Source organism: Muscardinus avellanarius (assembly GCF_963383645.1).
Source record: "Muscardinus avellanarius genome assembly, chromosome: 17".
Classification (NCBI taxonomy): Eukaryota; Metazoa; Chordata; class Mammalia; order Rodentia; family Gliridae; genus Muscardinus; species Muscardinus avellanarius.
The window spans coordinates 64,271,298-64,288,068 of NC_137803.1; the positions used below are offsets into that span (position 1 = coordinate 64,271,298).

The following is a 16,771-nucleotide window of genomic DNA, read 5'->3' on the forward strand; positions in this document are numbered from 1 at the left end:
AAATGCTGGGATTACAAGCATGCATCACCACACCCGGCTGTTTTTATTTTGAAACAGGGCTTCATTAAATTGCAGAGGCTGGTGGCGCAAAGCTATTTGCTTATACCATGAGTTTCCTGTTTGGGTTTTGATAATCAGGTATAAAAATTAGGGAAAGTTTTCTTAAGGGAATTTGGAGTGTATGCATCATGCTAACACAACATGAGTTGGAGGCCTGTGCTAAGCCCATTGCTTCCTTTGATGCTCATGCCTCGGGCCCCCGGTACTGAGATGATAGGTGCGCACCACTGCTCCAGCTGAACTTCGTGTCTCAACTCTCGGGTTACTGTTTTGGTAATGATGACTACTAGAGCTGGATTACGTGGTCATGCCTATTCCCTGCCACCTTCTTTCTCTTCCCTCTCTGTTTGGGAAGTGGTTTCTAAAATCAAATTAATAGTTGAGAGCTGGCGCGGAGGCTCAGCTGCAGCCCCGGGTTGATCGCAGGCTGTGGTTTTCCTCTGACTGTGTTTCACCACTTTGGGATGGCCACTGTGCATCCCGACATCGCGTCTGCAGTCAAGACGCGAAGAGAGCAGAGGGCCGGGGACACAAAGGTGACCCTTGCCAAGACCATAAACAGTAGGAGTAGTGAGATTGCCCTCGGGGGAGCAAGAGCTTACTGGCCAAAATGAAGGAGACTACTATGCTGGGTTTGAAATGAATCGTGAGTTTGCCCATTTGGCACTTGGACCGCTGGGGTGTGAGTGGGATGGTCTCCTGGTGCCCTTGAGAGCAGGAGTCTGACACGCGCGTGTTGCTTCTGCTTCCTGGACTCTTAATAAAAGGCCTGGCGTGTTTTACCTTTCTTGCAGATGGAGAAAGGAGGTGATATTAACATCAAGCAAGTGTTACTGAACATGAGGAAGTATCGGATGGGGCTCATTCAGACGCCGGACCAGCTCAGATTCTCCTACATGGCCGTGATAGAAGGAGCTAAGTGTCTGCAGGGAGATGCTAGTATACAGGTAAACTTTGCTGGGAGAGCCACCCGCTCCTCAGATGCGACTAGCTCTGATAGCTCTTCCACCCACCCTCGCCTTGCCCTTCTAGAAAGCGTATTTGAGTTCATGGGGAAAGCCAACCGGCTCCTTTAAAAGTACAAATTTTAAGTTTACTTCCTCACATATGTTGAGCCTCAAGTTAAGTCCTATGTATTTCTTAAAACCCCTAGTAGGAGCCGGGTGTGATGGCGCTTACTTGTTTTTTGTGGGTTTTTTTTTTTTTTTTAGTTTTTTTTTGGGGGGGTGCTTGTAATCCAGTACTTGGGAGTCTGAGACAGGAGCATCACGGAGGTTTGAAGCCAGCCTCAACAGCTTAGGGAGGCTCTCAGTAACTTAATGAGACCCTGTTTACAAATAAAATATAAAAAAATAGGTCTGGGAATGTAGCCAGGAGGTACAAAGGCCCTGGGTTCCATCCCCAATATTCCCACCACACACACCACAAACACTCTAGTAGGAATAAGATTTCATAAAAGAAATTAAATATTTTTTTTGTATGGGCCATTTAAATATTTTAGGGAGAGGAAATAGGGATTGAACCCTGAGGGTGTTCTTTCTACCTCTGCGCTATACCCCTAGCCTTATTTTATTTATTATTTATTTATTTTTATGCTACTGGGGTTCAAACCCAGGGGCATTGTACATTTGAGCTACACTCCCAGCTCCCCCCCCCCCGCTTTTTTTCTTTTTAATTTTGAAACAGGGTCTCACTGTTGCAAAGGGCCTTGCTAAGTAGCTGAAACTGTCCCCGAACTGTGATCCTCCGGCCTTAGCTTCCCGAATGCTGGGATTGCAAGCATGGGCCACCATGCCTGGCTCTTATTTTATTTTTTATTGTGAGTCAGGGCCTCACTAAGTAGCTGAGGCTGCTGCAAACCTGCAGTCATCCTGCCTCGGCTTCCCAAGTACTAGGCTTACAGGTGTGCACCGCTATACCTGGCTGGATTTAAGCATGTAATAACTGAAATCAACCAGAAGACTTAAGTACTTTTGTCCCATTAAAAATTTGACGAGCAGTTGGGTGTAGTGGCACACATTTGTAATCCCAGTATTTGCAAGGCTGAGATAGGAGGATCGAGGTTTGAGGACAACCTCAGCTACTTAGAGAGGCCCTTTGCAACTCAGTGAGACCCTGTTTCCAAAAAAGAATAAAAAATAGGGCAGGGGGTGTAGCTCGGAGATAGAATGCTCCTAGGTTCCACCTCCAGTACCACAGACACACACACACAAATGATGAGAGCCAGGCGTGGTGGCACATGCTTATAATCCTAGTACTTGGGAGGCTGAGACAGGAGGATCTCAGGTTCACAGCTAGCCTTAGCAACTTAGGCCCTCCACCACTTTAGAGTTTCTGTTTCAAAATAAAAAATAAAGTAGGGCTGGGAGTATAGTTCAGAGGCAGAATACCCCTGAGTTCAGTGCCTACTACAATGAAAATACACACACGCGCGCGCGCGCATACACACACACACACACACACACACACGACTAGGAAGCCGGGTGTGGTAGTGAATGCCTGTAACCCCAGTTCTGGGGGCTGAGATAGCAGAATTGCAGGTTTGAAGACTTCTTCAGCAATGCAGGAAGATCCCAAGCAACCTGGCTCGACCCTGTTTCAGAAGAAAATATAAGAAGGGCTGGGGTATAGGTCAGAGGTAGAATGCCCTAGTTCCAGTCCTTACTGCCCCACAACAAAAATTTGATAAGGGAATGTAGAATATTTATTTTCTTATTTTTAGTTTTTGCTAAGTTACTGAGGATAGCCACGAAGTTGTGATTCTATCTCAGATTCCCAGATACTGAGGTTACAGGTGTGTGCCACCATGCCCAGCTTAGGATATTTAGTTTAGATATTTTACTTCATAACAGTGCACAGTGTCAGTACTTAGGCAGACATAATGAAGTATTGGTAAACGTTATACTTCTCTGGTTGGTGCTTTTCTTCTCATGAACATACTTTTGTTTTTATTTCTACTCCAAGATTGAGCGTGAGAGACCTTTGCCACTGGTTTCAGGCAGATGTAAACTAGAAACAAGCAGCGAGGGCCCCTTCCACGGACCTGCTAACTGGCGCTGCACGGCACCACAGATGCAGGCTGCGCCCCAGAGTCACACACCGAGCATTTGGGCCTTTAAAAGACTTTGGCTTCGGAGCCTTTCAGATTTCAGATTTTCACAGTAGTGATGGTCAGTCACTAAAACCTACGTGAACACTTCAAACTGGAAAGACTCTGAGAGCGGAGGCCCAGTCCCACTCGTTCTAGATGAGAGGTGGTCGTCTCTACCGCAGTCAGCGGACGCGCAAGCAGGCGGACCGCGCTTGCTCTGTTCCTCATTGTGAATGTACTTGCTAGCTCTTTAATTCTGTGATTACTAACCAATCAGAAATATTCTAAACAGTCCTCATAAATCAAGACCATCAGTCATAATGGCTAAATATAACTGAGTGTTCTATAGATTTAAGACAAAATCTGTGTGTGTGTGTGTGTGTGTGTGAGCGCGCGCGCGTGTGTGCTACTGGGGATGGAACCCAGGGGCCTAATACCTCTGGGCTATACCTCCAGACCTATTTTATTTGCAAACAGGGTCTCACTAAATTGCAGAGGACCTTGTTAAGTAGCTGAGGCTGGCTTCAAATGTGTGCTTCTCCTGTCTCAGCCACCCAAGCACTGGGATTACAAGCGTGCGCCACCACTCCTGGCTAGTGGCAAGCCTTTTAAACAAGGGAAGAAATACATGTGATATGTTTGTCAAAACCGAAAGGCCTTAGTCTTAGGTGTCAGTTTAGTGGTCTTCAGCTGTGGCGCAGTTCTTCCTGGGCAGGTCTGGCTCCTCTCCTTAGGCTTCTTCGTGCCCTGCCTCCTCTCGTCTCTAGGGCTCCCTCCGTGTCCTCCATTGTCTGGCCAGATTGTACCCAGCTGTGCTCCTCTGTGTCTTCCCGACACAGTAGATTATAAAATGTCACATTTTCCAAGTCTTTCATAAATTAGCTATAATAAGACAAAAGACACACATTAAGCAACTAAAAGAGCCATTTCTGGGAAAGGTGGGTGTGGTAGATGCTCTTCCCCTTCTCTCTGCTGTGTGTTAATACTGAGACCCATCCAGAGCTCGCGTGTCCAGTGTGTGTGAATGGGTTTTCCAGGAAGCTTTAAAATCCCCCAGCGTCACTCCAGAGAATGAGGGTGCATAAGTTCAAGGAAGTCCAAGTTGCAGGTTACGTCTGTTCAAAATCATTGTGGCTGTGCGGCAGTAGACAGAGTATCCCTTTTAATTAAATCCAAGCCTCCTTGCTTCCATGAAAGGGTCTCGGAGGGGGCCACCCGTGCACGGAAGCCATTGCGGGCCACATCAGGGTCGGTGGTCGCGAGAGGCGTGGCCTCAGCTCTCTGGCTTCTGCCTCTGGCTGTGGGTAAGGATGGCGGTGGCTGTGCTCCCAGCAACGAGGTCCTGAGCCTGCCCCTCTGTGGCCCACACAGCTGTTGTGCCTTCTTCCCTGGGGCCACGTACAGCATGACTTCTTTCAGCCTTGTCCCTAGCAGTGGTGGCAGGAGGGGCCCAGGAAAATTAACATGTGGCGGACTGGACGCTTGGCTCCTCACGCACCATCTCAGCAACTGCCGCTCCCGCTCCCCGGCTTGGCGTCCTCATGGAGGAGGAGACTGAGTCCTCTTCATCTGAATCTGAACCCTGCCTTAGGCTGTACCTCTCAAGTCCAGGTTGCTCTCCGTCCAGGCAGGGGCCAGCTGTTGCAGCTGGTCGGGAGAGCCAGATTCAGGTCCTTGGCATCATGGGACCTGCCAGAGAGCTCAGCCCTGATCCCAGTTACACTGGGCAGTGGCGAGGAGCAAGAGGTACCAGCGTGCTTCGAGGCTGTCGCGGCCAGACACCAGCCGTCCCTGGGAGGGGAGCGCCGAGAGCCTGGTGGGGCCTCGCTCTGGCTGAATCTCACGGCAGCCAGCAGCCTGCGAGGCCCTCGGGAGAGCCCGCCGGGTGGCAGTAAGGGTACTGTGTTCAGACATCAATAAGTACTTGATGCTTTTTTTTTTTTTTTTTTTTTTGTGGTACTAGGGATGGAACCCAGGGGTATTCTTAGAATACCCAGCCCTATTTTCTTTCTTTTTGTGGTATTGGGGATTAAACCCAGGGACATTCTACCTCTGAACTATACCACCAGCCCTATTTTGTTTTGTATTTTGAAACAGGGCCTCACTAAGTTGCTGAGGCTGGCTGTGAATCTCCAGTTCTCTTACCTCAGCCTCCTTAGCACTGGGATTACAAATGATTGCCACCATGCCTGGCTTATGTTTTAATTTAAACAGGGTTTCACTAGGTTGTGGAGAGCCTCACTGAATTGTTGAGGCTGGCTGCAAACCTCTGATCTTCCTGTCTCAGTCTCCCAACCAAGTACTGGGATTACAGGCATGCACCACTATGACTGGCACTTTTTTTTTTTTTTTTTTTGGTGGTCCTGGGGGTGGAACCCAGAACAGGGTCTCACTAAGTTATGGCAGAGAGCCTCATGAAGTAGCTGAGGCTGTCTGTGATCCTCCAGTCTCAGCTTCCCGAGTGCTGGGATTACAAGTGTGCACCACCACGCCTGGCTCTATTTTTTTATTCCTTATTTTGAAACAGGGTCTTACTATGTTGAGGAGGGCCTCACTAAGTAGCTGAGACTGGCCATGAACCTGTGATTTTCCTGTCTCTGCTTCCCAAGTACTGGGATTACAAATGTGTGCCGCCACACCAACCTTGTTGTTGTTTTTTTTTTTTTTTTTTTTTTTTGGCGTTACTGGGGATTGAACCTAGGGGCATTCTACCACCAAGCTACACCCCCAGCCCTATTTTTTTATTCTTTGTTTTGAAACAGGGTCTCACTAAATAGCTGAGACTATCTGCGAACCCGGATCCTCCTGTCTCAGCCTCCCAAATGCTGGGATTACAAGCGTGCACCACCACGCCCGGATCCCAGCCCTCTTTATTCTATATTTTTGAAACAAGGTCTCACAGAGTTGCAAAGGGCCTCACTAAGTAGCTGAGGCTGTCCGTGAACCTGGATCCTCCCATCTCAGCCTCCCAAATGCTGGGATTAGAAGCATGCGCCACCACACCCAGCTTAAATTTCAAACTTAAAATAAGCATAGTTAAAAGAGCTGTAGTTTAGCCAGGTGTGGTGGTGCACACCTGTATTCCCAGTGCTTGGGAGTCTGAGACAGGAGACCATGGGTTTCAAGACAGCTTCAGCAAGTAGCGAGACTCATTAACCTAACAAGACCCGTTTCAAAATAAAAATATAATAGGGTTCGGGGCATAGCTTAGAGGTAGAATGCCCGTGGGTTTTATCCCCAGTACCAAAAAAAAGAAAAGAAAAGAAAAAAAGACTATTTGGTAGAAAGCCTTTTTCTTTTCCATTTGTGAACCCTGTTTCTTTCTGGAAAGGGCTGCCGTAGTGTTTGCATTTGTTTTTTGTTTCTTCCTTTGCCTAGAAACGGTGGAAAGAACTTTCTAAGGAAGACTTATCTCCTGCTCTTGATCTCTCACCAAACAAAATCATGACTGAGAAGTACAACGGGAACAGAATTGGTCCAGAGGAAGAGAGAGCCATAGGGGACCGCTGCGCGAGCCCGGCCGCCCCGGAGGGCAGCGAGAGGTGAGCGCCCGGCAGCACCCCAACGGCGGGCTTGGGATGCACATGGCCACTTACTACTGCCCAGGGGCTTCTAAGGGTCGGATGCTGGCATAATTAGAGCTTTCAGTCCTTTCATAAAAAGCCAGTTTTTAGAAGCCATTTGAAGGAATAATACTAATTGAAAGCAGAAGTTATAATTAAAGTGAATATTATGGTGCAGAAAATAAATGACCTGAAAACCTGCTATTGCTATTTGCACAATTATTGCATATTTGCACTATGGTATAATTGACAGTATGCCTTTAATAAAATTTTAAAATACTTAAACATAATTTCCTTTAGAGGAATAACAAAAAGTCTTCCTCCCAAAGAAAAATTGTATAAAGTATGCTTTTATACTTTCTGTTTTTTTTAAAAATCCATATGAACCGGGTGTGGTGGCGCACGCTTATAATCCCCGCGCTTGGGAGGTGGAGACAGGAGAATCTCACAGGTTCAAAGCCAGCCATGCTGGCTAAGAGACCGTTTCCAAATAAAAAAGTATAAAAGTAGGTCTGGGAGTGTAGCCCAGTGGTAGAAGGGTTTCCAGGAACCCCAGTACCGCCAAAATAAATAAATAAATAAATAAATAAATAAATAAATAAATAAATAAATAAATGTATATAAATAATCCGTATGAGAGCCAGGCGTGGTTGATGCACGCTTGCAATCTGGTACTTGAGAGGTTGAAACGAGAGGATCGCGCATGTTGGAAGCCAGCCTCTCAGTTACTTAGTGAGGCTCTCAGCAACTTAGTGAGATCCTGTTTCCAAATGAGATATAAAAAATAGGTCTGAGAGTGTAGCCCAGAGGTAGAAGGTCCCTGGGTTCCATCCCCAGTACCACAAAAGAAAATAAAGATAAAAATAAAAAATACATATCCATATGAGAGCTGGACATGGTGGCGCACATTTGTAATCCAGTATTTGGGAGGCTGAGACAGGAGGATCATGGTTTGCAAATAGTCTCAGCTACTTAGCCTCTTTGCAACTCAGTGAGACTTTGTTTCAAAATAAGGAATAATAAAAAAAATAGAGGTGGGGTATAGCTCAGAGGTAGAATGCCCTGGCTTCTATCCCAGTGCTGGAAAAAAAACCCAAAAAACAAAAAACATGAATGTATAAACTATTCAGAATTTTTAACTTAAGAAAACTGCGCTGGGCTTCATCCCCAGTTCTGCAAAAAGAAAAAAGAAAAGAAAGCCGTGTTTTCAAGGTTCTGGACATCTCACACATCTGAGGCTGGAGTCCCAGAGTGTAAGCCACTTAGCAGAGTCAGGGTGCTCTGTCTCTTCCTCTCTCATGAGCCCAGTGAACTTTTTTTTTTCTGTTAAAAACAGTTGACCGGGAAACTTAACATTATACTCCTGTTTGCTAGATTAGTCCCTTGGGGCATTCCATGAAAGAGAAGTGAAATAGAGCTTCACTTTTGTTTCCTTCTAATGTAGAGATTATATACTAAGGCTGATTTACTTTATTTTTTGGTACTGAATTGAATCCCAAGGTCGTCTCCCTTTGCTAGGTTGCCAAGAGTCTCTCTAAGCTGTGGAGACTTTACTCACCCTGAGCTCTTCCTGTCTCAGCTCCCAAGTGTTGAGGTTATAAGCAGTGTGCCACTGGCTAAGTATAATATTTTATTTTTTATTTTTTGTGGTACTGGGGATAGAACCCTGGGGCATTCTACCTCTGAGCTATACCCCCAGTCCTTTTTTTTTTTTTTTTTTTTTGGTGGTACTGGGGTTCCTGGAAGCCCTTCTACCTCCGGGCTACACTCCCAGACCTATTTTTATTTGGAAACAGGGTCTCCTAAACCAGCGCTCGCAGCTGGCTTCGAACCTGCGCGATCCTCCTGTATCTCCCTCCCAAGCGTGGGGATGACAAGCGTGCGCCACCACACCCGGCTATTCTTTATTTTTAAACGGTCTAAGTTGCGGAGGACCTCACTAAGTAGCTGAGGCTGTCCATGAACCGCGATCTTCTCAGCCTCCTGAATGCTCTGCGCCGCCACGTGCAGCGTCAGTTTATAAATTTATAAAAAGCTTTCTTTTTTTTTAAATTTTTTTGTATTGCAAACTGAACTCACTAAGTTGTAGAGGGCCTAAATTGCTGAGCCTGGCCTTGAAACTGTGATCCTCCTGTCTCAGCCTCCCAAGTACCGGGATTATTATAAGCATATGCCACCACACTCAGCTATAAAAAGAATTTGTTAATGAAGAAAATAGAGTAAAATAGACATTTTCCAAGTATTCTAAGTCTCTTTTACTACTTTTATAAACATACATGTTGACATACAGATTCTACACGATAGTAGACGTGTAAATGTGTGTGTGGTTACTATGTTGTGGGGTACTTTTACTGTGTATTGCCTGTCTTAAATTTAAAACCAGCATTCTCAACTCTGCTCTGGCCCATAAAGCCCTAACGGCTGCTGGCGGAGAGTGAGCCATTGAGATACTGACAAGCTCCGTTGCTGGGAGCCTGTCCTGTGTGTTTTCGTGGTGTCGCAGGTGCGGCCTCAGGTGTGGCTGTGGGGTTCTAGGTGTCCTCTGAGCAGGCCGCGCTCGTGGTCAGTGTCCGGCTCGCACTTGGCAGACTGTTCACAGACACAGTTTTCTCGGGCCCAGAAGACGTTACCGTATCACGAGTTGAGAGTAGTCTCTCATGCTGTAGAATTGTGCTTTGAGCCACGTGACGGCGTGCTACGGGTTCCCTGAATTGTATGGTGCATTTTTGGAAAGAACCTTCTTCCTTTCTTGATTTTGTTTTGTGGTACTGGGGCTTAACCTGGCAGTCTATACAACTGAACTGTTCCCAAGTCCTCTGTGTTTTTTATTTTTGAGACAGGACCACACCAAGCAGCCCAGGCCAGCCTTGCGTTTGCTGTCTTTCTGCCTGTCTCCTGAGTCTCAGGGATCACAGGCACCACTGCACCCAGCTGTTCAGCCACTTAACAAAATTAACTAATTCTGTTTTTTTGGTGCTGGGGATGGAACCCAGGGGCCTTCTACCTCTGAGTCACCCCCAGCCCTGTTGTGCTCTTTATTTGGAAACAAGGCCTCCCTAAATTGGTGAGGCTCTTGCTCGGGTGCTAAGGCTGGCCTCGAGCCCTGCATGCTTCTGTCTCAGGCTCCCTAGGACCGAGCTTACAGGTGTATGCCGGCTCCGTTACTTTAAATTAGAAAATTGTATGTTCCCAATCCAATTAAGGGCCAGACCTACTTTCCACAAATATAATGCCCTTTTAAGCTTCTATATAGTATTTAAGCCGGGCGTGGTGGCGCACATTTGTAATCCTAGCATTCGGGAGGCTGAGACCAGAGGATCGCGGTTCGCGGACAGCCTTAGCTACTTAGTGAGGCCCTCTGCAACTCAGTGGGAATAAAAAATAGGGCAGGAAGTGTAGCTCGGAGGCCAAGTGCCCCTGGGTTCCACCCCCAGTCCCGAAAAAAAAAAAAATTCTTTATAGTATTTAATCATACAGCACTTAATGAACTCATTATTAGGTTCATATGGCAAATGATGGTCCTGTAAAATACTAGATACATATTATAATGTTCTTCTGTACTGTAATGAAAATGAGAAAGGAGGTATTTTAGTCAGTCCCTCTAAATTGGGCCAGCAATGAGATGTAGATGTTGAAGAGAAGGTCACTCTTAGTCAAGCTTCATGCTCAGAGGCAAGCTTCAGGGAATTGCTGGGAAGACAGGAGCCCTGGCTGGGCTCTCGCCATGACTCGGAGGCTGTGGAAAAGAAGGCTCGGGTTCTGTGGGCACCTGCCCGCAGCCTCCGCTTCGTAGCGCCCGCACTCGGCGTCCTGGAAGCCGGGGGCTGCCAAGACAGGCCCTCTGCGTGGGTGAGTGGGAGGCAGGCGCGGAGTTCGCCCCGCGCCCCCTTGGCAGAGCAGAAGCAAAAGCCCCAGACCCGAGTCAGAGTGAAAGGACTGCGCTGGGAACGTAACCCTGAGGTGCAGAGCAGCCTCCGGCCCCTTCCCTCCGGAGCTCGAGCAGTGGGAAGGCTGGGGGCGCTGGGCTCCAGCCCTGCCATCACACACACCTCCTTTCCCTCTGTCCACAGTGCTCTGCGCAAGCGCAGTCGAGAGGACCGGAAAGCCAGCACGGCGCAGAAGGTGCAGCAGATGCGACAGAGGCTAGCTGAGACTGAACGAAGAAGGAAAAGGTGGTTATGCTGGCAGCCTGTTCTCACTAGGATGGGGTTTGTGTCGGTCGTTCTGGTTGGCGCCCTGGTTGGCTGGGCGCTGCTCTTCAGCAGAGTGTCCTATAAGTGAGCAGCTTTGCCGGCAGCGCCCACGTGGCCGCGCTTGTGGCCGGGCGTGTCGGGGCAGCAGGTGCTGAGCTCATGGCGGGCGGTGGCGTAGGCGCCATCCGAGCGGTGACTAGTCACAGCCAGCGTCTCAGGACCCACCACTGCAGGTTCCTCTGAACCCACACTAAGCGGCTGGCTGCGACCGTCTCCAGCGTCACCAACACTGAGATCCTTATCACAGGATTTGTTTTGGAAGGCTATCTGGATTTTAACCTGCACTTGATATAAGCAATAAATATTGTGGTTTTATCTATGTTATTAATGGAAAGAAAATGACCTTTAAGTAATGTGTGTAATGTGTAATGTACCGTTGACATGGGCATCAACACTTTATATTCTTAACTACTTCAGGGTAAATATATTTTATAAGTACCTATTTAATCTTACTTTTGTAGTTAAATGTACTTTTTAAAAGTTCAATTTGAAAATCTGTTACCATAAAACAAAATAAATTGTTGTTGACTCAGTTGTACTGAATACATTTTCCCTTTTCCTAAAGAGATGTTTGATATGAGCAGTTGTAATTCCAAATAAGCGATTCTACTACATATTTGCATTTCTTCATGTTTTATAATTTCCCATTTTAGAAAGAAAAATGAATTTTTCCTAAAATTTGTTTTGAAGGGAAATTCTCCTTACTGGGATAATTGGGTAACAGTTGATCAAGACCTTGTAAAGAGCAGCCTGGTGGTGCACACCTGTAATCCCAGTACTTGGGAGGCTGAGACAGGAGCATCACAGGTTTGAGGACAGCTTCAGCAAATAGTGAGACTCCCATCAACCTAGCAAGACCGTTTCGAAATAAAATCAGGCTGGAGATGTACTTCAAGGTAGAATGCCTCTGGGTTTAATCCCCAGTACCCCCCAAAAAAAGAAATGAAAAAAACATTGTAAAGAAATTGGTTTCTGGAAGCCGTGCATAGTGGCTCATGCTTGTAATCCCAGCATTCGGGAGGCTGAGACCAGAGGATTGCAGTTTGCGGACAGCCTCAGCTACTTAGTGAGGCCCTCTGCAACTTAGTGAGACCTTTTCAAAATAAAGAATAAAAAAATAGGGCTCGGAGGTCAAATGCCCCTGGGTTCCATCCCTAGACCCGCCCCACCCCCCAAAAAAAATTGGTTTCTGTAAAGCCCATGACTGATATAGTTCATTTTTCATTGAAATTTCAATGTAATTACCCTAATTTATAATTGGGATAACTTATGATTTAGGGAGTAAAAGAAATAGCATTTTATGATCTGTGATTTCAGTTCACTAGACTAAAATTTGAGGTAATTTTTTTCATATTCCTTCTACTTCAGCAAATTGTACATGATGTGCAGACCTTACCTTGTTCCTTTAGAGTGTGTGTGTGTGTGTGTGTGTTCCTGGGGGATGGAGCCCTTCTACCTCCGGGCTACACTCCCAGACCTATTTTATATTTTATTTGGAAACTGGGTCTCCTAAGCCAGCGCGGTCCTGTCTCCGCCTCCCGATCGCGGGGATTGCAAGCGTGCCCACCGCACCCAGGACTTTGCTCCTTTAGCGTCTTAATGAGCATTTGAAAGCATAATTTGGTAATGAAGTATGTTGCCGACTGCATGCTCGCCCCGTTCAGAAACCGGCGCCCGCCAGCGTTGGCCTCGTCCTGAACGGCGGCGTTGGCACGGCCTAGGAAGCGTGACAGTCCCCGCACGTTGGCATTCCTTCTCTGTGCCATCAGGACGTGGCAGGAAGAGTCCAAGCTGCTGGCCCTCCTGTGAGCCACAGCGTTCCTGCTTTTGCTCTTTATGTACCACGTGAGCCTTCGCATGAGGCTAATTATCCAGAAACAGTTTGGAAGCCATCGGTGTGCTCCGTGTTTTGACCTTACTTGAGCATTCTTCTTGAATGTGTTAACTTTGCTGCATGGACAGAGGATGTAGGTGATGCTGCATATTAAATATGACTCACGTAGCGTGCGCCTGCGCCCTGACCAGTACTGCTGGGTCTCGAGCCTGAAGTGGAGAGGAGGTGAGCGGGACATCTCCTTACATCTGTCTGCATTAAACTGTCGCAGGCATCAAGACCCATAGCAGTGCTGTAGGTTCTTACTGGTCCAAACTCTTGCTTCCAATTTGCATTGGTCTCTGTGGCTAAAATCCATCCTGCCACTCTGTATGTGAACAGGAACCTCCTCATTAACCTGGCCTTGCACAGGAAGGCAGGCCGAGGGGCTGTGCTCGCTCGCTGCCACGCCTTGCCCCCGCACCTCGCTCTCCCCGGGCGGTGCGGTGGTTTTCAAACCATCCATAGAGCGGCCCTTGGTGGACGTCTTCAAGGTCTCCTTTCCTCCTTGGAGGTCCTTGATGCCGGCGTTGATGCAGGACTGCAGCGCACGCTGAGCTCCCATGGGGACAGTGTGTGTGGGCTCCATCCTGGCCCGGTACTAACTGAGCTGTGCTTCAGAAGGGCAAACATACACACAGCCAGAGGATGAAGCCTTTGTGGGTTGGCGTCTCAGAAAATTATGGCTGGGCATGGGGATGCACACCCGTAATCCCAGTACTTGGGAGGTTGAGACCAGAGGACCACAGGTTCAAGGCCAGCCTTGGCAACTTAGTAAGACCCTGTTTAATACTAAAAATAAAATAGGGCTGGGGATGTAGCTCAGAAGTAGAATGCCCTTGGGTTCAATCCCTAGTACCAAAAACAAAGTTTATTATTTCAGAAAAGTATTGAATTCATCTCCTCCCACAGCTGTGGGTCAGTGGCATGCCGCTGGCTGTGCTGTGCGGCTGGTTATGTCCTGTCCAATGTCTAAGCTATGATTTTACATGTATAATGTAAAACTATAATACCCATATATAAAATGAAAATAATATGCATTCTCAGAAGCTTCAGAGCAGTATAAAGGCCATTGCTGATACCCAGCAGAGGTTTTACATGTCAAGTTTGAGCCCAGGGGGTCCTACCTCAGTGCTACACCCCCAGCTCAATTTTAATTCTTTATTTGGAAACAGGGTCTCACCAAGTTGCAGAGGGCCTCACTAAGCGGAGGCTGTGAGCCTGTGATCCTCCTGTCTCTGCCTTCCAAGTACGGAATTACAAGTATATGTCACCACACCTGGCCATGCTTTAGTATTTCTATCAAGGGATGAACAGAAAAAGAGGCTGTCAGAAGACATGTTAATCAGCAGGCAAGGTGTGGTGTGAACAACAGATCACCAACATGCACCCACCAACCGCTGTCTGAAATATATAAAGCAAATATTTATGTGGTGGAGTAAGAGTCAACAACTCTCACCTGGTAAAAGCCACACTTAAGCTGCATGGGAAGGGGCGGGAGTAGGATGATCATTATAAAGACTTAAAAACTGGTTTGTGCTGAAGTCACAATATTTTCAAAGGGTAAAATCCTTTCACACACAATGAGGTGCACCAAGACCTGTGATAAGACCATATGAGGATGAAGGTCCTTCTAGTTGGCTATAATGAATGTCTGTATACATGAGATGACTTCAGATGAGGCCTTACGAGGCAAGCCAACTAGATAGGCCATGTTTTCAATAGGAGGGTCAGGGAGAGAGGTCAGTGAAAACACACACTAAGCTATTTATGTTCGGTATAGCTTTTTAAATAAGGTAGTTGACGAAGTTTCTTATGTTCTTAAGGTATCCTTTTCTAGCTACCTTCTGGCTTGTGTGTCTGCCACCTACATCTTTAATCGCTCTTTTGACCTATTCTGGGTTTTTTAAAAGAATAAATATGAAAAGAAATGTAAAAAAGAGCCACACTTAAGTCTCTTAGTTTTCTTAAGTAGATCAACGTGGATTAGACTTCAGAGTTGAATTCTGGAGTGTTGGTAACTCTAGTATACCGTGACATCTTTCTAAGTCTTTGTGAGTACATTTCTTTTTATAAAAACTCGAGTTTGTCTGTCAGTATCCTACACAGAGGTCATTTCTTGAATGAAACAGGATGAGTAAAAGAGTGAGGCATTCTTGGAGGGTGCTCCCGTGCAGCGGGCCTCGGCACTGCGGCGCCGACGCCCCGGAGGCCCGGCGCTTCGTGGCTCACCTCGGGCCTTTCGCGTTTGTGTGCAGTTGAGTACGTCTGTGTGTTTGGTAAATGATAATTGAATAGATGACTTCTTATTTTATGTTTTAGGCCAAGATTGACAGACACCTAAGTATTCATGACTTGAGCGTATTCTGCAGCTATAAATTTTGAACCATTGATGTGCAAAGCAAGACCCGAAGCCCACTCCGGAAACTGTGTGAGGCTCGCTAGCCCGTAGACGGCCTCACGCCATCTGTTTACCAAGTAAACGCCCCACGCAGGGATGAGGAGCACCCACCAGCGGAAGCCTCGCAGAGCCTCGCCCCTCGCCTCCGGTTTCTCCTGCGTGCGTGAGATGCAGAAAGACGCCAGGGGAAGGAGTGGGGCGAGGCGCTTTGTACCGTACTGCCATTCCTACTGTATTTTTATACTTTTCGGCAGCATTAAATCTTTCTATTAAATAGACTATGTTGCCTCGTGTGCAGTGTCTCAGGACGGCCCTGCTCTGCTTCAAACGTGGATATTTTCTTATGGGTTTTCCCTAAATTGTTACAGCTAGTAGTCGACATCGCAGTTGTAGTTGGTTCAGAACACTGGTCACTTAGGATTTCTTTCGCCAGGCGTGGTGGCACACGCTTGTAACCCGGCACTTGGGAGGCTGAGGCAGGAGCAGGTTTGCCGCCAGCCCTGGCTGCTTAGTGATTCCCTGTTTCAAGAGAAAGAATAAAAAATAGTGCTGAGGATGTAGCTCAGAGGTAGAATACCTCTAGGTTCAATCTTCTTTTAGTGACCCTGTCTTCTCTCCCAATAGTGTTACTTAAAGCAACAATAGAAAAATTACAGTATTTCTGGAGTTATTTGAGGAAATATTAACATGTATAATAGGACTGACTTATGGTAGCAATTAATTTCAAATAATGCAGTGATCCAATGTAATTTATTATTTTCTTCTTGTGGACTGGGATTGAACCCAGGAGTGGTGTCGTGCCTCTCTTCCATACCCCAATTCTTTTACTTTTTATTTATTTATTTTATTTTTTCAGTACCAGAATAGAACCCAGGGACATTCTACCTCTGAGTGACATCCCCAGCCCTAGTTTTTTATTCTTTAATTTTGGTGGTACTGGGGTTCCTGGAAACCCTTCTACTTCCGGGCTACACTCCCAGACCTATTTTTATACTTTTTTATTTGGAAACAGGGTCTCTTAAGCCAGCACGGCTGACTTCGAACCTGTGCAAGCGTCCTGTCTCCGCCTTCCAAGCGCGGGGATTGCAAGCGTGCGCCACCACACCCAGCTTATTCTTTAATTTTGAAACAGGGTCTCACTGAGTTGCAGAGGGCCTCGCGAAGTAGCTGAGGCTGTCTGTGACCGCGATCCTCCTGTCTCTGCCTTCCAAATGCTGGGGTTACAAGCATGTGCCACCATGCTGTTGAAACAGGGTCTCACTGAGTTGCTGAGCCTGGCCTTGAACCTGCAGCCCTCCTGTGATGAGAGCGCGTGCCACCACGCGGGGCTCGTTGTTTAGCTTTCCCCGTGTTCTCTGGCTGTCACCAGTTGTTTTGAATTCTTGGTCAGGCGTCCACAGATGCCCATTTTTGCAGTTGGACGCTGGTGTTATTCCTTTGGCCACGTGTGTTCCTTCGTTTGCCTGGCTGTGTTGGAGTTTTGTTTGGTAAGGCAGACTCCTCTCAATTCTCACATCCTGCTTTGTCTGA

The 16,771-nt window shown here is 47.0% G+C and overlaps 1 protein-coding gene across 1 annotated transcript in view; it reads left to right on the forward strand.

Moving 5' to 3' along the window:
- Positions 1 to 15,184, forward strand: part of PTPN2 (protein tyrosine phosphatase non-receptor type 2) — a gene marked incomplete at both ends in the record, with an annotated part of 59,094 nt that extends 43,910 nt beyond the window's left edge. The window contains 4 exons of the mRNA XM_080714585.1: positions 855 to 1,007; positions 6,530 to 6,693; positions 10,785 to 10,886; positions 15,163 to 15,184. Of these exons, the coding sequence (XP_080570711.1) occupies positions 855 to 1,007; positions 6,530 to 6,693; positions 10,785 to 10,886; positions 15,163 to 15,184 (441 nt within the window). The remainder of the gene's footprint in view (positions 1 to 854; positions 1,008 to 6,529; positions 6,694 to 10,784; positions 10,887 to 15,162) is intronic.
- Between the last annotated feature and the right edge of the window lie 1,587 nt (positions 15,185 to 16,771).